The 26,331-nt window shown below is 24.4% G+C and overlaps 1 protein-coding gene across 3 annotated transcripts; it reads right to left on the bottom strand.

Annotated features, from left to right (window-relative positions):
* Window positions 1-409: 409 nt before the first annotated feature.
* LOC112599085 (ribosome-releasing factor 2, mitochondrial) lies at window positions 410-24,915 on the bottom strand. 3 transcript variants are annotated; one of them, XM_025345811.1, is made up of 15 exons: window positions 24,860-24,915; window positions 6,119-6,246; window positions 5,834-5,947; window positions 5,610-5,762; window positions 5,382-5,552; window positions 4,232-4,500; window positions 3,941-4,162; window positions 3,093-3,224; window positions 2,807-2,977; window positions 2,408-2,510; window positions 2,195-2,341; window positions 1,623-1,810; window positions 912-1,007; window positions 694-840; window positions 410-632 (listed from the first exon to the last, which is right to left on the bottom strand). In XM_025345811.1, exons 2-15 carry the CDS (start codon window positions 6,243-6,245, stop codon window positions 462-464), a joined length of 2,211 nt encoding a protein of 736 aa, XP_025201596.1. In that variant the 5' UTR covers window position 6,246; window positions 24,860-24,915; the 3' UTR covers window positions 410-461. The 3 variants fall into 3 exon arrangements, with proteins under 3 accessions (XP_025201596.1, XP_025201594.1, XP_025201595.1); XM_025345809.1 differs by lacking the exon at window positions 24,860-24,915 and adding an exon at window positions 6,365-6,612; XM_025345810.1 differs by lacking the exon at window positions 24,860-24,915 and adding an exon at window positions 6,361-6,612.
* Between the last annotated feature and the right edge of the window lie 1,416 nt (window positions 24,916-26,331).

A 26,331-nucleotide genomic window follows, 5' to 3' on the forward strand; every position in this document is an offset into this window, starting at 1 on the left:
CAGATAGCTGATAGGTATAGGTGCAACCGATCCTTCAGTTTTAATTAGAAACATTTAGATTTATATAAGGCACATCTAAATATCTAATAATATAGTTATCATAGACGTACCTATATTCTATCACATATTTAAAAAATATATAAGTATAATAGATAAGACTAGAACTTAGGAGAGTAACTTTATTTTTCATCGTATAAAATCAGTTTCAACTCAACATAAAAAATTGTAAGAATTGATTTTGAATGTAACTGTCATTTACAATTATTACACTTTAGGGATCATTATTTTCAGTGATAGTATAAGCATTTATTTTTTTAAAACTATAAATTGATTCGTCTAATGAATTCTATTTTAATCAATAATAAATAAATATTATATCTCTTGCATCAGATGACTAATATGAAATACATTTTTACCAATACAAAACAACAAATTTTATTTTTATTTTATACTACACACGATTAAGATGGATAAAAACCAGTAATATTTTTTATTGCTTCCCCTTCATCTTTAGCAGACACTTCTTGATAAGAATGAAATTCCATAGAAAATGATGCTGTACCTGATGTAAATGTTCTAAGATCCTTTGAATAGCCTAATAAATCTGCTAGAGGAACTAATGCATTTATTACCTAAAATATAAATCAGAAAAATAAATAATAGAAAGGATTATAAAATATAATATAATATTACTCGATAATTTGATCTAGTTGAAATATCTTGAATCGAGCCTCTTCTTCTTCCAAAATCCGAAAGTACAGCAGAAGAATGATCATCATCGGTCACAACTTCAACATTCATAATTGGTTCAAATAAAATTGTATTGGCAGACTTCAGTAACTATTTTAAATAATTAGAATTAGTAAAAATGTATAGACAAATTAAGTTAAAATCAACAATGGGATATATACTTTTTGAACACATTGATTTACAGCCGAACTCAAAACAGTATTTGATGTCCCTTTGCCAATTTCTAGCCAATGAAGTAAAAAACGAACATTAATTACCTTAAAATATAGAGTAGACAAATTATTTTAACATACAAAACTGTTAATTTTGTTTTAAGGTAAAATTCATCATTATCATTTCATACAGCTATGATAGTCTATACACTGAAGAAATTAGAAAAATCATACAAGTTTTTTTTCAGAATGAGGTTTTAAAATTTTAAAACAAGTAAGGTTCAATAATTTTACAAATAATTGAAGATCAGAAATATTACTTAAAAATCATAAGTGTAATTTCAAAATAAATTAATTTAAAAGTTATTTATAATCTGAATATTTAATTCTATATTTTTTTTTTCATATTGAATTTGTGATATAAACATATTTTTAAACGTAAACTGGTACCTAAAAATAACATGTAATTACTGATTTAATTAAGGATATTAACATTTTTTTTTCAGTTTTAACATAAATTTAATAACCATAAAAATAATTGTAACTGAACTTCCTATATTGTTTTGAATAAAGCACCACTTTAATGCATATTCATAATAATTTAAAGGTTTTAAAAGCATTGTAACATACTAACATATAATTTAAATTACTTTATTGTAGGCTTAAGTAAAAATAAAATTACAATATTTAGATAATATACCAAATATTTTAATTACTAACAGGGCATCCAAGTTTGGGACCATGTGCTAAAGCAGATTTTATGCTTGATGTTATAATATTTAATCGATCTAAATAAATGGCTGCTGTATTGGAAGCATTATCTGGACTCTGATCCAATGATAACATTTTTTTATTAGTTTCATGTTTTAATACTGACATCACTATGTATACACTATGCATAGTTGAACCTAAAAAAATATTTATATTATATTTTTTAAATAATTATACATCAAAAAAATTAAAGAGGACATCGTTTTTATATGAGTTTTGTATCTTATTAATGCATAACATTATACAACATTTTACATTAAGAAGAATTCATTTCAGTCTATTTTTTTTATACTAGAGTAAATTGTCCTATTGTTAAATTTAAAGGCAAGAATATTATTTACAACACTAATAAGTTTTTTTTTAATTTAAATTTTAAAGTAAGATATAATAATTTTAAAATGTACTAGACATTTCAAATTGTAGACAACAAAGTATGAGAGTTTGATACAATTTACAATAAACACTAATCAAACTATAGTAGAATTAGTTCATAATAGCATATAAAAATAAAAATAAAGTACCAATTTTCAAATCAAGTCTATGACTTTCTTTCGCTTCCGATATTAATCCTTCTTTGTATGAAATTTGTGGACGACTGAGATCAATATCAATTTTAAATTCAGTTTTTATCCGTTCACCAATTACTTCTAAATGCAATTCACCCATGCCTAATCTGAAAGTGAATTGAATTTATTCTAAGGTATTTAATAGAAATAAATATAAGTATAATTTACCTGCTAAAATTGTTTGACCAGTTTCTTCATCATATTGAATTCTTAAGCTAGGATCTTCTCTATGCAATTGAAGTAATGCATTATCCAAAGCTAGCTGATATGCCTAATAGAAATTCAATAAATATTATAAATCTAAAATGGTTATAGAGTTCTAATAATATCAGAACTGATAAATATCTTATAATAGTTAATAAGGTATATTATGAATTATGATTAAAACCAATGTCTAAACACAAAATATTAAATAAAGAAAATTAAAACAATTTTAAAAATAAAATAATAGTGATATAAAAACGAAAATCTTTTGAATTCAACATTTTTAATGAATTTTATGTATGTATTTAAATAAATTATTTATTAGAATGAAAGTTATCTAAGAATATAAATTAAATAATTTACTTGAGATGGTGGTTCAATAGAACAAAAAAATACTGGATCTGGTATGTTCATTTCAACTCCAAGCATTTCAATAGATTCTTCTTGGGTTATTTTTTTTGATTTTGATAACTTTGTTAAAGCATTTTTTACTGCATTGTTACTGCTAGTAAGTAAATCTCCACAAACAGTATTCTAAAAAAATAAATATAACCATATAAAATAACTAATAATATTTAATAATAATAATATATATAAGTAATTATCTTATAAATTAAATTATTTAAAATACATATTATATCAAATATACTTTTAATCCTGTAACAGCTACAATGTTTCCAGATTCTACATTATTTACTTCTTTATAATCATCAGCATAAGCTATCATAACACGATTAATATTTTCAGATTTGGATTGAGAAGCATTGTATAATTTCTGGCCCTGAAAATTTATATAAAATATATTAATGACCAACAAAAGGTAGTAATAAATATATTTTAATGAAGAATTTAAATATTTAGGTAAAATGTATATTTATTTTTTTAAATAAATAATTTAAAAAAATATTGTAGATAGTTTTAAGTTATTTAACTAAAGAATAAATAAACCAACTGATTATATATTTAATAATTACATTATTATAAGGTTTTTTCAAGCTAAAACACTATAAATATAACCCTTATAGAGCCTTATTTGAGATTGTGATAAATTGAATACCAATTAAATATTCTTATCATATTTATTAAGTTTTTTTTTTCTTTTTAACTATTTTTCTATACTTAATGTATGAATAATAAGATACTTTTTTTCAAAACTAAAATGTGTCATATTTTTCCTAATTTTCAGTTTAATGGTTTAAAATATATGATATATAAACATAATTACTTAAAAAAATGTAACTTTTAATCTCATTTAAATATAATTATAAATCTACAAAAAAAAAAAAAAACATAAATGCAAATATGTCTAGAACGTTGGGATTTAAATAGATGATACATTATAAGATTTTAAACAAAAGAAAACTATAACAATTGATCATTTTGAAAGTAAATCTGATTTCTACTAAGATATTTTTTATCAATTATGATAAGTAGTATATTCAATTTATGATATAATAATTATATATACATTTTTATTATAAAATTAATTACTCTTACCTTTTCTAAGGTACCTGAATAAATCCTTAAAAATGTGACAGGCCCTTTCTGTTTTTCGTAAACAATTTTAAAAGCTCTAGCCGATATAGACGTACCAAAAAATTTAAACGGATCTAAAGTAATACAGTCATTTGGTGATGGAAGATAATCTATAATACTATCCATAAGTGTTTGCACACCAATATTTTTATAGGAACTACCACACAATAATGGAACACCTTTCTAAAACGAAAAAGTTGTAACAAATCAAAATAAGTTAAAATTTAAATTTAAATTATTTTATTGACATACTTGTGATATACATGCTCGTCTAACAGCTGATAATAATGTATCATAATCGATACAATTGATATTATCAGAATTTAAAACAATATTAGCAATTGTTTCATCCATATCAGCTAAATCACCAATGAGTACCTCTCGTACTTTACATAGAGCCTCCCATTGCTTAGTATTATTTTCTATAGGGGTACAAATAACTTTTTGACCATTATCGCCATGCCAAGTTAATAAATCCTTTTTTAGTACATCAATTAAACCTATAAGTCGTCCATTGCTTTCTGAAAAATAAAATAATTGTCATTAGTAAAATATAAAATATATAAATTGAATTAAATAGATAATTATTAATATTCTATAACAATTTTTTTTACAGTAAAAAGAGAGCATTTAGTCTTATGCTTAGGACAACTCTAATTGCTTGACAGTAAAACAATAAGTGTTGATTAAAAAAAAAAATATGTACAAACTAGGTATTTTTTTTATCAAACAAAATTCATCATTTCAAAATCTATCAACGTTTATAAAAATATTTTACACAATTGCCATTCAAAATAAAATAATAATCTTTTAAAAAATTTATATTTTTATTGTTATAATTTTATAAGTTTATACTATTTTGAATTAAAATTTACATTTTTAATTCTTTATTTTAAGACAGAGTATTTAAAAAAAATATTTTGGTACATGCAAATTAAAATCTGGATTAATAGTTTATGAATTATTAGTATTTAAAGTTTAAATTTGGTGAGCAGAGTAGAATGCTAAGGGGATAATCAGCAAAATATTGTTTTACTATTCTGCTTACCAAAACTTTAAATATTTTTAACTCATAAACTTCTTTTCCAAATTTCAATTGTTGTTTAAATATTCTGTCTCAGATATGAAATTAAAACTGTATGTTGCTATTCAAAAAAATATAATAGAAATATTAAATAATATATATATATTTTTAATATGGTATTTTATTTCAACTGGGAATAATGTAAAAAAAATATTTCCTAAAATATTAATAGAATTTAAAATAATGAGTGTTGTTTGATAAAATAAAATATTGCATATCAAGTACACAATATAAGTATATTGTTTATTTTTAAGTTTCTTAAATTTATTTTTACTATTACAGAATTTTATATTGATTTTAAAATCAAAGAAGTCTTACCTCTGACTGGTATTTGTAATTGTAATGGAGTAATATCAAATTTTGATTTAAGTAAATTAATACACAATGGCAATGAAGCATCAGATCGATCCATTTTATTAGCATAAACAATACGAGGTATCATGTACCTATCTGTCTGACGCCATACAGTTAATGTTTGAGCTTCAACTCCTAAAATACATTAAACATTTAAACACATTTTAATAGTATCTTAAAATTTTAACCAACCAGCAGAAGAATCTAAAACAATAACTGCTCCATCTAGAATATTTAATGTTTGTTCAACTTGCATTGTAAAATCAATATGTCCTGGAGTGTCTACTAGATTAATGTTGTGTTTTTTCCACGGTAAGGTTACAGCAGCTGAAGTAATGGTAATACCTGTGATAATATATGGTAAATAAATAAAAATAATTTTAAACCAAGATTGATATAATAAAAAATATTTTTGCCTCGATTTCTTTCTTGATCCATATAATCAGTAACTGTATTGCCGTCATGTACTTCTCCCATGCTATGTATTAAACCTGAGTAAAACAACATTCTTTCAGTAGTGGTAGTTTTCCCTAAAATAAAAATACAAATAGATAATTTGAAAAATTAAATTGTTCATTAATTCTTAAAATAAATATCAATTGTAAAAAAAATAAGAGTTGTATAATAATAATTATCAGTGAAATAAATTATTTATGTATTAATATTCTGAGCACTAAAACATAAAATAATTGAATATTTACCAGCGTCTATATGTGCTAAAATACCAATGTTTCTTATTTTTGACATTTTATTGATATTGTGACAATAACGTTTTACAATATGCTTGATGTATGCATTACAATGTAATCGTTGATGTAGAAATAACATTCTATAATGTAAAATAAATTAACAAATTAATAATTTTCATAACTCTATACCTAAGTTAATAGTATACATAAAAAAATTATATAGTTATTTAAAATGAACATTATAATTATAATACTTGCTTGGTTGTGTATCACTGTAATTGCATATATTATATTTTGTGTTAAATAGTGAGGTTTCTTCAAAAACTGGATAAGAATAAATGTGATTTTGGCTAAATTTAATAGCAAAAGTACTCAAACTTAAAATATACTTAGCTAATTTAAAAAAATAAATAGTTTATATGTAGTTATGACATACTCAGTTCTACATTTTAATGTTATGGTTCTGTATCTGTAATCTGTACGACTGTACCTAATACTCGTAGAACCCTATTGGCTATTATATACCTATAGGTACCTATATCTAATATCTATTTTTTATCTGTTAATTATATGTTATTAAATCTTATCACAACTTTTTTTCCTATCACATAATTTAAAAATGATAAGATATTTATTGTTATTTGATAGTGATATATTTATGGTTTTAAATTTTAACTTCTAGTCTATAGATTTAAAATAAAATGTTTAATATAATTAAAATACTAAGTAATTTAGAATTTAAAAGACTTAATAGTTTAAAGAATAGCTTTAGAAAAGAGAAATCCTTAGAAAACCACGAGTCAGCACTCAACGGTGTCATAAGTTTTGTTGAGGGTACTTATTTAAAAATTGAAATCATCAATTTTATTTGAGGTTGGTAGAATTAATAACTAATTTTAAGATAATACAAGACTTGATTTTATCATAATTTTTTGAGATTATCTTAAAAGTTAAAAGTAGGTTGTAAATTCGAATCATTTATGATAAATTTTGACTATGAATTTAATAAAGAAAATCTTAGATTTGATATTAAATGAATACATTTAATATCAAAGTAATATTTTTCAAGTAAGTAGAATTAATTTTTCGGCGGATTTAGTTTATTAAAATATGATAGCTACGTTTTACGTATATACATATGTACCTATATTATAATTAGATATATCCATATTGTATATAACTTACTGTATAAGTATACCTATTATATAAATATAAGACAGAGATGGACAACTGGCCCTAATAGGTACCTTTTTTTATTTGACTCAAGTGTCCCGAGCTACATTTCAAATTATTTCATACAGTTTTAACGTTGAAGTATCTATAAATGTTTATAAATTGTTTATTTAAGTGTTACTAGTTATTACTTATTACACGTGTAAATTTAAAAAATATTATTGTTTTGTAATGCGTTCTTTTTATTACTTCATTTTTATTTCGATTGTGTAGATAAGAAAATAAACTAGGTATTTAAATAAATATTATTATTTATACCTATCATTAATTATATTTTAAGTGTTGAAAAAAGAAACATGCTTATTTGAGTCATCGCACATAAAATTACAAACGATCTAAAAATCGTTTAAAATAAAATTAAACCAAAACAATTTGGATATTAGTATGGTATATTGTTATTTGTTGCTAAGAAAACTTCATATTATGTTATTCTAAAGAATAAATAAAAATAAATGCTTACAAAATTCAATCCCTAATTATCACTGTTTACCATTAAATATAGGCATAATTTAATTTACATTTGACCATGTGACTAAAATTAAATAAAAATATTTTTTTTAACAATAAAATAAGTAAAATAAAATTTAAACTAAATAAAAACCATCAGAATAATATTTATAAGTATATCTATGAAAAGGGATAAACGTCTTACTAACAATAGAGTTTTTGCAGCATTTGGTTTAACCGGTCAATTTTGCTCATGCATTCCCTCTTTGAAATACAAGTGGCCAAACCTGATTATCTTATGCTTTACTCTTCACTATTGTCTTTTTTTGTTGTGTCAAAAAACGTGTTTCGGAATATAAAATGGATTGTGATGTGATTTATTATATATAGTCCGGTTATTTTATTCAGTTGTATGTTTTTTATTATTCATAACAGCTAGTTCTAAAAGGATGCTGTGTGTTGACTGACCAGGACCACCTGGCCTTTAAAAAAAACTTGTTGGGGTACTACTCTATACATATCTGACTATAGTTATTCAACGGTTAAAAATCGTTATAACATATATTTTAAAATATTCTTCAAATATAAAATTGGATGATTTGATAATTAAAACATTTAATGTTAATATATGCTACCATATGTTATACTATATGTATACAATTAAATATTGTGTGTTATTATTAACATAATTATCTAAATAGTTTTAATAACTAGTTTTATTACTTAAAGTATAGTTAACAATAAAGCAACAAGTTGTTAACCATAAGAACATTATAGCCTAATAAAGATTAAGTAAAGTTTGATAGGTTTTTGAAAAAGGCTTCTAGTGTGGTCAAGGAGAAAACCTTTGAAATGATAAAGTTAGTATAGAAAGGTATATGGTATACTTACTCCTAAAGCTTAGGGATTTAACTTGAAACTACTTATAATTATCAAAGGACTACCTAATATTTTTGAGTTTTATAAAAAAATAGATTTAAAAAAATTAAAAATTAAAAAAAAAATGAATTTTAGGTATTCATGTGTTTATAATGTGATTTAGAAGCGATAAATTATAGTTTTTTTTTTTATTTGTTGGCTTTAAATTCTTAATTCTAATTTCTATTTTTATACTTATGTATTATAATACTTATTAATAAACATACATTTTTATATAGGTATATAAGTATAAATGTATAACATTTATGTTTAAATTGTTAGAAATATGATTCTTTTCAAATTTACTTACTGGCTATTACATAGTAAATAGCATAATTAAGGACATTTGGAAAATTTATCTTTTTATTTAGTTTTAATTTTTTTAAATGTTTTAAATTAAATCTGCAAGCTACACTTAGAATCGTTTTCCGAATATTGTGATTGCTTGTTATTATCTAATTAAACATAAATACAGTATAAAATTGAGTTTTGTTAGTCAAAATAAATAAAAAGACCCAACGTTTAATATATGAATGTATTTTGACTGTAATTTAATTTATTACTTGATGATCTATAGAAGTTAAAAAAATGGTCTCCAGGCTTCAGCGTGCGTAGTATTTCATTTGTTTATTTTGTCAAGTAGATAGAATGGGTAGGTATATAATAAATTATTATGTATTAATATAAATTATAATAATATTTATGTCTTAATACTCTTAATTATATATATATATATATATTCATATTAATAATCTATATATATATATATAGATTTGTAGCTCGTACCTTCATACAAATTATATACCCACAGTTATCTTATAATATTTTATATTGAAATCTATCACATTATGTAACATGAATATCTATATAGGAAAATTTTAAATATTTATAGTGTGCATTTTACGGTTAGCTCTCGTAATTATGTACAGACAGATTCATCAAGTATGCTCTAAAAATGAAAACTACCTTTTTTATGGTAAATTATTACCTTGATTCGGTCAGATAATTTTTTCAAAACTTTGAAGTGGCTGAATTGAAATTCAAATAGTTGTTGAGTTGTTACACTTTTATATGATACTCCTTAATATTGGTATTATACAAAATATAAATTAGAAACTAGCCTATATATAATATTTAGTCTAGAACCTACTTATTAGTTTTTTTTCGAATAGTTTTTACGAATAACAAATTATTAATGTATTATAACACATTTATATTGATAACTATAATAACTATAACCATTAAATCAATAGTTTTTTTTTTTTTTATATTTTAAACTTACATTACTATAGATAAATTAAGTACTCTTAGGCCTTAGTACTTACATTTTAACATAAAAAAAAAAAATTACTTGATCAAATTACAAATCTAGATGTAATAAAAAATTGATAGATTCTACTAAATAATAAATTGTATTGAAGGGGGAGGGGGTTTTCGTTTGAAAAAAAGAAAGTTAAAATAAAATAAAAATGAAAGAGGTAAGAAATTTTGTTTAAAAAAACAAATAACTCTAAATTTAAAATGTTCATAGAACTTACTAAGATAAACTAAATTAAATATAGGTATAGGTGTAGGTACATAATTATTTGAATAATTTATTTTATAATAATTAATTAAAAAAATTAGATGTAATATTATTAAATACACGTTTAATATAAACATAAGATTATTTATCCTTTAACTTCTATTTTAATTGTGAAATAGATAGCAAATAAATATTATTTGTATATATATATAGGTGTAATTTCCGGAACTGTATATATGCTTAAATCTAGATATTTTTCAACCGTTGTAATTATTTATTTATGAGCAATTATTACTTGAGTTTCTGAGTAGTTTTGTAAAATATTCAGGATTTCTGGAAGTATATAATATAATATACAACTTGTTTATATATATATATAAAAAAACTTGGAATTTAACATAAAATAAAACCAACTTCTGTTTGCATTATATACAAAGCTAGAAATTGTGAGGCGGCGGGGTGATGGATGCAGTTATACGGTAGTACATACAGTAAGAACGCGTACGTATATATACAAGACGGGGAGAGTACATTAAAGTTTGCCAATTAATTAAGGGTCGGAGCACGGCACGACGGCAACGGGGTGCGTAGGAGGCGGAGGAAGCAAATGACGGGGCTGGGAGGCGGGACGTCAAGGAAACCCACGATGAACACAAGTGTGTATACTCGTATAGTTACAAGTTGGATCGTAAATTGAAATTTACGGAAACCGACGGCAGTAAGGGAAAGCCGAAACATCTTAGACACCCAGTATCCTCTTTTCTCTACTCGGTCTGAATGCTTTCTGCGCGTCCGTCCCCTTCCTTTTATACGCTACTCAACTACCCTCCCCAGTATGCTTCACCGCTGCCTGTACAACAGACTTCCATATTTTGAACCTCTACCACTCGAGAACGTCTACTGATTTTATTTTATTTTTACTCTCTTTATACCACACGAGGGGTTTAATGCCATAAAAACCTCTTTCCGCTTGCGTTCGTCGCGGGGTCGTAATCACTTTTTTTATTTTATTAAAAAACAGCCCCCTTTTCAGACGCAATAAAAAGCCAACTCTTGGCCGGGAACAAGGGTAGATATATAAGTACTGAAAACAAATATCGCGAAGAAAATGTTTTTTTAATGTAAAAACTATCTCAGTTTAGACTTATTGCAACAGTTCAATAGGCGTCCAAATAAATAAAAAAATAATATAGTTAGTTGGCGACGAAATCATATAAAAATCCTATAAATCCTAATAATTTTTCAGAACATTACAGATATTTCTAAGGATTATAGCTTATTATTAATCGAGTCTGTATAAGTTTAAGTTAAGGTTAATAATAATGGCTATTTATTTTTAAGGAGTTCTATGAACAATATAATTACATTTAACATTCTATAATATATAAAATTATTAACTTAACAATATGCATTAAGACAATCAGTACACGATGTTAATTAAAGTTAATTAATTATCAAAATAATTATAATACATAATTTTTAATATTAATAGGGTTTAAAAATATTTTCAATTTTGAACAAGGAATATATTTTTATAGAAGATATCAACTAAAAATATGTGTAATCTATTTTTATTAAACTTTTTGTTTATTCATAGATACGAGTAAATAAGACAATAAAAGTGTAATGAACATAAATAAATATTTAATTTTTATAAATGAAAAGAGTAGATATACAATTTTAATTTTGATGTTAATATATTTTATTAGTTAATTTTTTTATAAAAAAACCTTGGATTAAATTGAAGCTGTAATATTTTTCTGATACCATTTGATTTATATTCGTTTATAAAATATTATTATTTATATTTGGTATTTGTTTTATTGCTAACATTAATAATAATATTAGGTTAGAGTGCCAATTTTTTGATTTGATGATCTAATAATGGTAATTATAATTTTATTTTAATGTATAAGTACTAAGTAGAGCATGATTATACAATTTTAAGTTACCGATGTCAATAACTAAATTAAGATTTTTTTAAGAATTAATGAGAATCTAAAATTAGAACTGTAAAGCTTAGATATGTGCGTGTAACCTTTTATTTAAATATATTATTTTATAAATAATTTATATTTATGTTGTAAAATTATAGTTTTAAATAACTTATAATTAATACACAATAATAATTTATTTATATCAAGTTAATTGACACGCCATATTCTTATTAATCTATAATTTTTATCTACCAATAAATTCAATCAAATTGATATTTTGATAAGCTACTCATTTTTTTTCAACCAACTTTAATAATTATTCAAATTTAAAAGTGGAATATTTAATTAGTTATGAATACAAAATAGTAAATTTTAATTAATTTATCATTACATTTATTAGTAATTGTATATTTTTAAGCTCTAAGGAAAACAATTTAAATCATGCCTAATATTCCAAAAAATATTACATTAAAATGTAGACAGTCACAGATTATTAAAGTATAATAAAGTTAAATTTTCTAAATGTTGGAGTATGGTTAGAAAATTAATTTTCATCTACCTACCTAGTAAAATGGTCGCTTAAGGTTACGGCTTTTGTAAACTTTGACAGGAGTTCGAATAGAGTTCAGGACTTATGAGGCATAGTATTTTACCAAGTTCCAAGTATTTTCATTATATGTTTAACATAAATATGTCATTATAAAACAAATTTGCAAAATCAATTTTATATACATTTTTATTTGTAATTTAAAAAAAATTAAAATTAAGTAAGTTTTGTGAAATTATTAAAGAAAAATATTGTAGTTTGATGTAGTACATTGTGAGTCTACACATAATTTGCTTTATTGAAAAACAATTGAATTTAGTAGTCGGCAGGTATAAAAAGTTTAAATGAATTAGGTATTTAATTTTCATATAACTGGCTAGGAATTTTATTCTTTTTTTATACGTTAAAAACTAGGAAATAGAAATTAAAACAATATGGTGTTTTACATTTTCAATGTATAATGATGAGATATTAAATAGTATTAATATTAATATTGTCTTTTATTTCATCAATTTTTTTCTGAAAACCAGTTTAAGTATACATTATTCTAAAAAAATAAAACCACTTAACGGATAAAGAATGTAAATATTTAAATGATAAATACAATTAATTTAAGGTGTTAGCCAAAAATTAAAAAACGGCTTTATGTCATATTATATAAATTATTTTTACTAAAAAGATAAACCACTTCTAAATGCTTAACATTTTCTGCTTTTCTGAAAACCTAACATTTAGAATTTGTATTTAAATTAATTTTAATTTTATTTTTAGTTCTTTACAATATCATCTAAAATTCGTTGATATTTAATTATATATTGTTTTAAATTTAAAATATAGGTAACAATTAAATACATTAATAAATACTATTAAAATGTATAAGCATATCGATATGTACGACTTAGATATAGCTAACATAATTATTTTGAGTACACTTAAAATATTACATGTTGTAGTATGAATAATAATTTTCCTTCGTCCTACAACGTCCCAATGGTTGAGAGAACAGAAACTAGAAACACTTTAAATAATTATTAATATTTAAAATGATAGCTTGATTACTAAATCGTTTATTTTAATAGTCTAAATATGTCTACTAAATAAACGACTGTTGTGTGGTTTGTTTTGAAAATGAATATTTTAACATGCAGATGAGGAAAACCTTTTTTTGAAACCTGATGCGGTGGATATTAAAGGGTGTTTTTTAGATATTAATTGTATTATTGTTTTAGTATTGCTATATTAAGGTGTATTATATATTCCCCGGTCTTCCAAGCACTTATGAAATCAACCCTAATAGTAACACGTACGTTTACTTAACATATGAGACAAAAATAATGTTTGATGATATACATTTCATAAAAACAATAGTCTAAAAAATTCGTTTAAAATGTTCTCCATGGAGATAAAATACATTTTAGTATAATATGTTACTAATTAACAGTGATGTTCGGAAAATGAAGGCTATTATAAAACATAATATATATTCGGGCATTCAGCTAATTAGTTGTGAAAATGAAAAATAATCAATTTATCTTATGTAATATAAATTTTGTTGTATTTTTTTTTATTTTTGAATTAAAACGTTTTTAATATGTATCAAGTTAATTAAATGTACCGAAGAATTTTAATGAAAACTCAATAAAATATTATTCATACTAAGACAGTATGTTGTTAAAAATAAAATGTGTAGTATCTTAATGATTATTAAATTACAAAATATTATTTCATTTATATACATTTTATAATTTTATAATTCAGTATAATAATGTAAAGTTGAACACCAATTTAACGATTTATTTAGGTACATTAAAATTTAATAATATCGCTAAAAATGAAATGACGTAAAAAGACAATTATTACATGGTTTTAAATAAATAAAAATTATAAAAATATAATAGTAGGTTTGTAATACAAGATGGTCTTAGCTAATAAATTAATTAGGAAAAAAAATTTGAATATCATATGTTTGTGAAATATTAATCGAGTCGCTACCTTGGTATCTAATATAATATGAATTCTGATTCCTGTGATTTAAACGTCGACGTTATTATAGTTGCACCTTTAAAGTTGGTTGCTAATTGCTAAATTTGCGTGTTTATTGCATTAGTTGGTACTTGATACTTATTAGTAGGTAGTGCATTTTTGTTTTTAAACTATTCAGACACATTAAAATATAATATTTATTAATTAGCGGTCTTTTTATTGTTGTTTCACGATGTATATTTGTACATACTCCGATACTCTATATTACATTAATGATGAACAATGCCGGTCCTAGTTATTATGACGCCCCGAGCAAGTTTTTAAAAGGCGCCCTTAAAAATGTAGTTTAAATAACATTTTTATTGTTTTAGACAATTTATTATTGTATATGATTATATTATTATTACACACTGTTAGTAATTCAGTTAATTCTTTCAGAGCATTTATTATTAGTGAGATTTCATTTTTTACCTCATTAATACAATCTATTCGACATTCTCATCGAGTTCTCACATAATGGCTTAACAGATAAAAATTTAATGTGTTTTTTTAAAATATATCAATGACCCACCGATGCAGAGAACAACACGTATATTCGTTGAATTGTTCCAAAGAAGTTTTTTGGCTCAATAGATCAAGAAACATTATCTCCAACTATTAAGTTCAGTAAATGACAATCAAATGGCATAAAAAAAGCTTGAAAATTAGCTCATAATATTCTTGCTTATACATCTTTATTTTTACCCTTCGTATTCACCCCATTGTTGTATCCCTGACATCTACTGTTACTTATTTCTAGTTAATAATTTTACATTATTATATAGTCCCAAAAATTCCTTGACCAGACGAGTAATTTATTGGTTCAAACATAATAAAATTTTCTTTAATACACATTTCTTATCTATATAAAAAAAAGTTGTTTAACGTGGTTAATGTCCTGAGTGCAATTCAACATAATATTATGTTTAGCTTTTTGAACTCGATCTAATATATTATTTCGGTAAGTTTCCAATTATACAAATAATTTCATTTTGAATAGTTTTTCCATAATAATGAAAATGCATTTCATAATATATAATACGACGAACGCGTACATTCATACCTAATCGTCGACATCAGACAAATTGGTACGGCGGTAGTGACGACTGACGATGATTATAAGTCATTGTGCCCCAAATTTATAGTAACGGTACGTGGTAATATTATTGTAATATTTATGATTATATTGATATATTTATATTAGTTCATTATTTTGTCAACTAAAAAAAAAAATGTATGAGTTTTTACAATTTTTTAAACACCTTCAAATGCGTTTCAGGCATAGTGGTGCCCTTATTCTGGAGGCGCCTCGGGCGACCGCCTGGTTCGCCCATGTCTTGGGTTGACATTGATGATGATGATGAATTATAATATTATATACTAATATACTACATTACTAATCCTAAATATTATTTGTATGCTTAAATAATTATTTATAAACTGCATCTTATAATTATTATATCCAAAAAATATCATAATATAATTTAGCAATTTACCTACTTAATGATTGAATATTAAAATTGTGTGTGCAAGAACCTTATAATCATAGATTTTTACCAAATATCTGCGGTAACAAATTATATTCATAAGTATTTACAGTTTAGATGTAGTACTTGAATTAAAAAATTAAAGTGAGGTATTATACCTCAAAAAGTATAAAAAAAACATTTGCGCATCTGAATATTTAAATGTCTTATTAAATTGGATATAATCAGAAGGGGTACGCTTAAATATTTCTTACAAATAATTGAGACTCTATACTTTCTCAATTCGAGTATTGTTATTTAAACAGCTGTATCATATAGCATTCTAGCTTAGTAGAATAGTTACTATATAGCTTAAGCGTATAACGACTAGTTTAATACCATTTAGACAGTTATACATATCAAATGTGTGACTGTTCGTGGCAAAATGTTTGTCGAGTTTATACAGGCAAGTATATAAGGTACCTTACTATATATAATGCGATATGTATATATATATATATATATATATACACAAATGTACTTTGTAAAGTTTTCCAAAGTCGCCGTGGTCGTCGATGACGCTTTCGTCCGGCAATGCTGTACACAGCGGCGAAGTACCTATACACAATAATATATATATACTTTTACCGCCAAAAAGACCACCGAAGTGCAGAATGGGGGATCTTGTAATTTGCCACATAAATTAAATCTGATTTAAATTTACCGAATGCACGAACATAGCTAGCACTGCAAGAAGCATGTTTGTGTGCGTATATTGTACCGTAAAGTCATAGTGAATAAGTGTGTGTATGTGTGTGAGCGCGCGCGCGTCGGGCTATACTGCAGCGGGCGATATATATACATCGGGCCCAGTGGTGCTAGAAAGCTACGAAGGGGGTGGGTTTACGTAAAGTTTAAGGCGCGCCGGCAACTTTGGAGGAATCTTGTCTATTATGAAATTGTCGAAGTTGTCCGGCGAACGGCCGCGGGGCCCTTTTGACCAGCGCGCGCGCCGCCACCACTTTCCTCTAGCCGCCGTCCCGTCTGGTTGATTGCTCGGCATTCCCGTGTACACCGCCGCAACTTTAATTATTCGCGTTCACTTTAACGTTAACAAACTCCTTAACCCGCCGTGATACACGCACCCGCCTCACCCCCTCTCCTGATGTCACCTACAGTTTAATCTTGGACATTGCCGAACTTAAGAACATCCCCTCACCACCACACCCCGCGACCGAATGCCGCACCGCCGACGCCACCATCGGTAGGGGTGCACCGGGAAATATAGCCTTTCCCATTTCAATAGCAATACTGCCGTCCGTGTTTATATTGTTATATGCATATTATATATATACATATAATTGTATAGACGAGAGAATAGTATATATATATGCGTGTGTGTGTGTATATATACCGATAAAACGACTCTGACATCTTTAGGTGTTCAATGAGTATTTAGGTTCACTGAAAATTAATTTACGGCTTACGACGATGATTTAATCAATAATTATTGTTATGGTTAGACTGTGTAACGCATAATAGTATAAAACGGATTCCGGGATTAATGATGGTTTTTTAAATACTTATCTACGACATAATGATATAATATCATTATTAAAGGCGTAGTTGACCCATGATTTGTTTAAACAAATACAAGGAAACAATAAACATCTTAATTATTGTATCATTGTATGTTTTCAATTCCATTTAATCTGAACTATATTATACTGATAGAAGATTTTAAGTATAAAATAGTACTGTTTGATGAACGAAAAATTATTTTTATTTATTGCCATCGTCACAACTGTTTAAATATAAAATATACTGTGTATTAATTTATGAATATTAAACTATTAAGTAATATGGGCTAAGGCTTAAATATTATAAAATTAAATATCGATTTACTAGTATTGAATAAAAGCGTGTCTAGAATTCATATAAATAAATTAAGTTGGCGGCACTAAATTATTTTAAAAATATAAATACATTTCATATTGTTTGAAAGTATAATATAGGAATTTATAGCAGGTAAATGAGTTTAAGTTAATGTGAGTATAATGTATTTAATTTCATCAAATTTGATTCATTTTAAGCAGAGCAATATTATAAAATATGTAATAAATTTATGATAATTGGTAATAGAATATTCTGTGTCAGAATCTCTTAACTCAGACCCATGCGATGTCCGATCAACTTTTGATTTTTTAGCAAGAGTAAATCTGATGTAACTATTATTTAAAAATTATACGCCAATGACTTTTGCTGTTTAAGTGTAAGGATATTATGTTATTCTTATTCACTTAAAATATATTTCTAAATATTAACATTTTAACAGATGTTAACTACAATTTTTGCAAATATTTACGAGTTTAAATAGTTTTGATAAAGTCAGTCTAATAGTTTTTGACGTCGCAGACTTGGTTTTAATAAAATAAATGAATAAATTATTATTACATTTTAAGAATTCAAGTATATTATTATTTATGATATTAAATAACTAATATGATAATAATACTTATTTTTTAATCACGCCACTAATTTTCCACCTTAATGTTATTTCGAATAAACAGTAAGAACATACCTATCTAACTGTATTATTTTATGTCTATAGCATTCCCGACTATTTGTATATATGTCAAATATCAGTTATACTAATTTATCACTGCTATTATAATAATCTTTCAATGAAAAATTGATAGATTAAATAGACCAATCACGGATCGCTAAATTATATTTAAGGGACCATTATAGTTCACAATTACTTCATAAAATGTTTAGTGATTGTTCATGCAACCCGGCGGTCGCCATAATTAGGTTTTTTCATAATAATTTTATTTTTTCATTTGTAATAATATTCTACGTTCTGCTTATAATATGTTACATAATATGTAACTATCTATGTATTATATATTTTACTGTTTAAGTACCAAAAAGATACTTAATAAACTATTTTATTACTTATTGCTGTTATTATTATAGGCGTGTTATGTTAGTTTCTGTATTATTTATATTCTGCTAATATTATTATCTTTGAATTGTAATAATTTATTGTATATATAATATTTATAATTGTAGAGCTAGTATAGTCTTATACTAAAAGCAAATAATAATGAAAAAAATAAATATTATCTACTCGTATATAATTATATCTAAATTGTATGTAAGTAGATTGTATATTATATTATTTATATGGTATCTATATTATTATGTTTTATAATATAATTTATTCTCTACATTAAAAATTTGAGCTACGTTTATCTATTATATAACTTTAATTCTAAAATAACGTAATACAATATAAATAATAATGAAAGATAAATTAATATGTATTATATATTTATGTATAGTGTATTAGTGTATACGTGTATAATATTAATGTTGTATTAAGTCTTAATACGTTTAGTTTCAAAACATTTGGTAGTTGTATATAAAAGAATCAAGAATTATTAATATTTTATATATAATATGTATATATTATATTAATTATAAACCTAAAAGATAGTTGGGTAGTTTAAAAAAAAGATAAAAGTATGCATATATATTATGTACATTTGACATTTACACTAAAATAATAATAATAAACAAGTAATAAAAACAATAATATTGTGTTCCAAATTCTATATTTATTAGAATAGTATAATACAATCTAGTTTATTTTAAAGATAATTAGCATATTAGATTTGTTTTACATTTTTATAATGTAATAAATAACACGATTTTAACACGATTTCGCTTAATCTTTTTCACGTATGATCTAAATTTGTTTGTTTTAGCATCTAAAATTTAAAAATCGTTTAAATCAATTTAATTTATAACAATATTATTATTATATTATATTCAATGATATATTTTGAAATATTTCTTATGAAGTAAAAATTTAAAATGTTTTTGACGGAAATATTGTCATCTATTAAAAGTATTTAAAAATGTTAAATAAAACTATTTATATTTTTTTGATGAATCATCAATATTTATTTATGTAATGTTCTGTGAAATATTTATTGAAATTTATACGTTTAATGCAAATAACTAGAATGATTATACTGAATTTAGATAAAATTGTGATGGAATTCAATTGTATCATTACTTATTATTGTAGGTACCTTATACAGTCTACTGACGGACATTTCTCAATAGCGGAATTTTTATGGGAACGGGGGCATTTTCACTACTTTTCAATGGAAAAACTTCTGAATAGCGAACTTTCCGAATAACGGACATCATTTTTATCTTAATTTTAAAATAATACATATTCATATTCGTATGTATTCTTGTAATAATGTAATTACAACAACAACCTCGTTATGGGTCGATCAAATTACGACGAATTCGGTTATCAGTGGAAGAGTCATAGTGATGGTTTTTCTTTTTAATAACAAGTTTACAGGACGCTTTGTCTGCTGTAAATAATGTAAGTCATTTCATCGATAGAGATAAAAAGCAGTTCTATTTTCACTTCTACTGTAACTTAAGCAAATTATATTATTATTGAGATTGCACAGAGACGGTGTAATTATAAATAGACAAAGCTCATTGATTATTTCTCACAAAAATAATTTAAAAAATGCTTGTACTTAATTTAAAAAAAAAACATATATAATTATTGACTGTAAAACTATAATTAAATAATTATAATATGTAATTAATAATAATTTATAATAAATAATAACATTATACAACATATAAATACATACATAGTATGTACATTATTTAATTTTATTTTACGCTTTATGAATTTTAAAAATGTATTCCTTCTGAATAACGGACAAAATTTCGGTAACCAAGAGTGTCCGCTATTCAGAGGTTTCATTGTATACTAAGCTACTATAAGATTTATTTTTATTATTTTCTTTATTTTTTCTCCTTAATTTATAAAATATGTTTTAAATTGGTTGTTGTAAATAATGAATATAATACAGGTATTATATAATTTTCGCAGGATATATTAGATAATTAATTATTGCTGCGAATGATCTGTAACATATTGAATTATTTATTTTGAGGTTGACAGTAAATATAATATAGATTACATAAGCATTATAATTTAGTTATTATAATTGTCATAATTATGTTATGTTTAAATGAGAAAGTAAAATAAATTATGAACACCGTTACATGCAAATCCAGGTGTTTTAACGGTCTTGCACAACTCAAACAAAATTGTGCGACACCAATATTTACAGACCCTTTAGGAACAAACAATAAAAGGGTAAAAAAATATTAATAGGGTTGGTGTACCAGACTAAATGGAGTGGGGGTAGGCTTCCATGTTTTTACCATCGTTAGAAGAACACTGGGGGAATAAGTCAGTGACCAATCGATAGTCGCCGTTGGAGCTATAATCGCGACTGGAGGGGTTAGGAAAAACATATCAATCGGCAGATCCCTTCCCTTGACTAAAAGACCCATTGATGATGCAAGGAGACCCCAGCGTTCCTTAGAAGACCGCTGTTCCATGTAATCGAACAACGATTCAAAGTACACACCACAAAGAGATATCTGCTGCTGCATTATACCGGAACATATTATGATATTATTATGAGAGACTACAAAGCCAAGACAATTGGACCGTAAACACTGGCCGCCATCTTTCGACTGGTTTATAGGCTAATTAAATATGTTTCATTAATTGTTTAAAATAAAAATTCCAACTACAGTATTACTTAAAATATTAAGAAAACTCCAAGTAATCATCTAATAAAATAGTAATAATTTTTATTAAAAACCAATAAACAAGTTTATTAAAAAAAAAAAAAACACTATTAGTCAACCTTAGATCGGGATTATCAAATAGCGATAGTGAGATATTTAGGCTATACATTTAGTATTTGATAAAAGAACTAATAAATAAAAAAATATTTTTAATGTATATAATAACTATAGAATAAATAGTTAAGTTATATATATATGCATATATCATAGAATAAGCGTAATAATTATAACTGAAATTTAATTTTTTAATTTTGGCTATTTGTATATAGTGATTATAATTTATAAATTTCTTCTATAACCTTGATACTTACCTTGTACTGAATTTTCTAACACAATAATTTAAATATTAACTTTTAAAGATAAATAATTAATTTCATAACATTTAAGAATATGATGTTTAAATTAATGATTTATTGTTAATTTTAATTGCGTTGTATTTATGTTATTCTTTTTTTACTTATATAATGTATGGCTTTATAATCAAATAAATTGCAAATACTATGTAATTACCGGTCACTTCTTCCGAAATTGTGAAAGATCAATGACAATAATAGTAATAAAAAAATACAATTACTATCAATAAATAACATAAATAATTAATGAGATTATTTTGGGTGTATTTTAACAATTTAATTAGAATACAGAAATATTTTATCATTAAGAGTACTCGTATTATTGTATAAATAATGAATAAATTGGTTATGAAACTTATTTATTAAGTTTTTCATACAAATAAAGCGATCTATTTAAGTGCCATAAAAATGATATTGCTTAAAATTTGTTATTGTTCTCACTTTTTACATTTTTACGTTTTTAAATGATTATACACATTTTTTATTTTGTATACAAAAATAGAATAGTTTTTAGAGTGCTTCGATACATAAAAAACGAAATGTTCTAAAAAAATATTTTGATTATAAATAGAAAAATGTATGTCATGCAGAAACATAAAAGTTCAAAAATATTTATTTTTAAAATGTTTTGCAATATCATTAAATAAAATAAAAATATTTTTGAAGTTATTTCTTTTTTAAGACTTCAAAATAATAAATATAGACACTTCAATATACATTACAAATATCAGAAATTTAATATATCGTACATATTATTTATTGTTGTATATCAATTGTTACATTATATAATAATATCTTTAAAATATTTTCAAAAAACTTAAATTAAATTACCTGCAGGAATGTACTTTTTTTCGTATAAATACTATGGTACTAAAATGATTTAATATATTTATTAATTTATATTATTAGGAATTGTTAACCAATATGATCTTTGAACCATTTAGTAAAATTAATATAGCTTTTTGATAGGATTCAGAAAACTATGTTGTTAATTTTAGATATCAACGTGACGTAGTTAAGTCTTATAGCAATATTGACGCATATACTACTACTACTTTGATTTAAAATCCATGAATCTGTTAAGTATTCATTGTTACTCAATAAAATATTTTAAATATTAAATGATACATTTTTTAGTAAAAAATTACTTATTTTAATAAATAAATTTATAGTTTTTTATTAACTATTAAAACGTAATTAATTTTGAAAATATATCAATACATTTATTTTGTTATTCGTGTTTTACTCACTTTGTTATTATGTTAAACGTTAAAAAACAGGAAATTGTTAGTCATTTTTATCTTACTATTATTAAAAGATTTTTATAATTAGGTATCTATTATTTAATACATCATAATCATCAAAGTTCAATTATATTCAGTAAAATTTAGTATTCAAATATATTTTTTTACATTATGCACACGTTGTTTAGCAATGTAACTATAATACCGTATAAATAAATAGGTTACGAAAATAATTACTATTCAATAATTTATTTTATCTGAAGGGCTTGTATTATTTGTTGGTCAAGTCATAATAGTGAATATGTGCATTGATAAACATACTGAATGAATAATTATAGGCTAGTAATATATTACTTGTGTATTAAACAACCTTAACATCTAACGACCTACCTTATTAGGAAGTTTTGTACGTCGTTTTTAAAATCTACGGCTGGGGAAGGTTTTTCTTTTCAAAAGATCCTTTCAGCTTTGTCTACCAATGATTTCGTATATGAATAAACATATATATTCTTTAATGTCTATTTAAGGGGAGATTTTTCTCCACCCCAAAAAACCAACCCGTTTTTAATTAACTACTATGCACACAAACATACAGCTTGCAGTAGTAGGTATTACGTTCATCAAAACTAAATTTCTGTCTAAGGCGTGCTATTATTCCTATTGAACATGTAATCCGTTTCGTCAGTATAAAATGTAAACATTAATTCATTTTTATATATCTAATTACTCTTTCATAAACTAAATGTGAAACAAATTTATAAACATGTACGCTCGTAGTATTAGTTTTTTTATTTATTGAAAAAAAAATTAAAACACATTCATTTTACAATACACAATTTGAAAAAAAAAATGGAATAATAAATATTTTAATCAGGACATATTTTATTTGAATTGTAAAAAACTATTACTTATGATAAATAAGTGAATGTGTGCTGACCTTACACTAAAACAAAATTTTACGTATACAGTAGATAGGTATACCTATCTAATAGTGTATATACTGTTATTGACGTGTTTTTTATCAGTTTTAAAGGTAAATAATTTATTAAGAAATAATGCACTTAATAATGAAAATAAACAGTTCTTACTTATGCATTACTAGCTACAATTTAGAACAAAATAATAAAAAAAACCATGTAAAATTAAGCTACGAGTATGTGTTCATATAGAAAACACGTTTTTATTAAATTACCACAATTTGGATAAAAAATGGGTATTTATCTCTTAAAAATAATGTAAACATTAACATTTCTATAATTCAATTTAAAATTAATGGATAACAGATAAGTTAAATTATTACATAGGTATCTATTCAATATTATAATACATCAAAATATTATAGTACTTACTGAAATAAATTCCATTTATGATATTGAGCATCTTATATATTATTGTTAGGTATTCATTATTTTATTATAAACATTTCATAATAATTAATTAATAGAATAAAACATTTAAAAAAAAAAAATGGATTTGTTGATGTATTGAATTAAGTTCTGTAAATTAAATATATTTATAATTTGTAAAGCAATATCTAACATAAAACATTATTAAATTGAATTGAACGATCGCATAGAGTACAATTAACCATGTGATGTACCTAAACTTGAGGTTTTATCGAAAACATTATTCTCGATGACTATAATATTCTATTAGTGATGATTATATACAACTGTGCAACTGACCCGATAACAGTGACGTTACGTCGAACAACTGTGGGGGAACTATTATATATTTTAAAAGGGATGCTGGTCAAACTGGACCCGCAAAAACTGGTCCACGAAAGCAGATGCTTTAAAAACGTTATTATTATTATTATTATAGTTCTTTAAAAAACTGACATGAATAGAAACCAGTTAAACCGGGTGGTTTCAGTATTCGTGCAGATTTTTTTTTAAGCGCGTAAGATAAATGGGAGAATCCCATATCAAAAGCCTCGCAGTTAAAATTTATTAGCTTAACACCCTATGAGCGTGTTAACTATATCGGTTTACGCATTTACCTATATCACTCTATCAGTAAAATGCATATATCTAATTGTGAAATAATATAAAACTTCGTAAATCACTGAATCACTCTGATATTGATCTATACATTTTAAGTAAAAAACTAATGTTACATGTACAAATATTTTGTGCAAAACAAATATAGGATCAGCTGTATATGTATAGGCGTATGTAACTAGGTTTTCCAGTTCAGCAGGGAGAGGGTAGAGTGCTGATACTTAGCTATTTTGTAACGAAAAGTGCGAGCTGTAATGGTCGTGAAGTGAACTCATCCACAATCCCTTCTCATCACCCACTGAAACTTCATATTATTTTTAGTAGAACATTATTTATATTATTACATAATATAGTGTGTATAATATTTGAATTAAAAGGAAACGAAGTGGGAATAAAGGTCTTAAGTATACAAATACAAAATATGTATATTATTACAGAATATTTATATTAGTATATATATGTATTAGATATAACATATAAATTGTTTTGTACTATCTTTATTGATTAATAATTAAAAACTTACGTTATTAATTTACTTAAATTTTAAGTGAAAGGTTAAGGATTTATAAATGTAACACGCTGTATAAATACGAGTACGTATATACGCGTGAAGCTGTTATTACGTGAACAAAATTAAACTTTGTTATCATATATTATTATATTATTATTATAACTATTATAATAATATCGTAATAATAATTTATGATATATCTATCGTTTAATACATCATAAATTTGTCCAAGATATAAATAATTTAGAGTATTAAGACCGTGAGTTGTTTCAGTTGTCTGAGTGAGGCTTTGTATGTTGTAATCTCT

The sequence above is a fragment of the Melanaphis sacchari genome, unplaced genomic scaffold (genome assembly GCF_002803265.2).
Source record: "Melanaphis sacchari strain LSU unplaced genomic scaffold, SCAv2.0 Contig4_pilon_pilon, whole genome shotgun sequence".
Taxonomy (NCBI): domain Eukaryota; kingdom Metazoa; phylum Arthropoda; class Insecta; order Hemiptera; family Aphididae; genus Melanaphis; species Melanaphis sacchari.

Coding starts and splice junctions, on each gene's coding strand:
- LOC112599085 (XM_025345811.1), bottom strand. CDS start 6,245: ATGTTATTTCTACATCAACGATTACATTGTAATGCATACATCAAGCAT. Junction 4,163..4,231: donor GACGAGCATGTATATCACAA/GTATGTCAATAA, acceptor TTTTCGTTTTAG/AAAGGTGTTCCATTATTGTG. Junction 3,225..3,940: donor ATTCAGGTACCTTAGAAAAG/GTAAGAGTAATT, acceptor ATAAATTTTCAG/GGCCAGAAATTATACAATGC.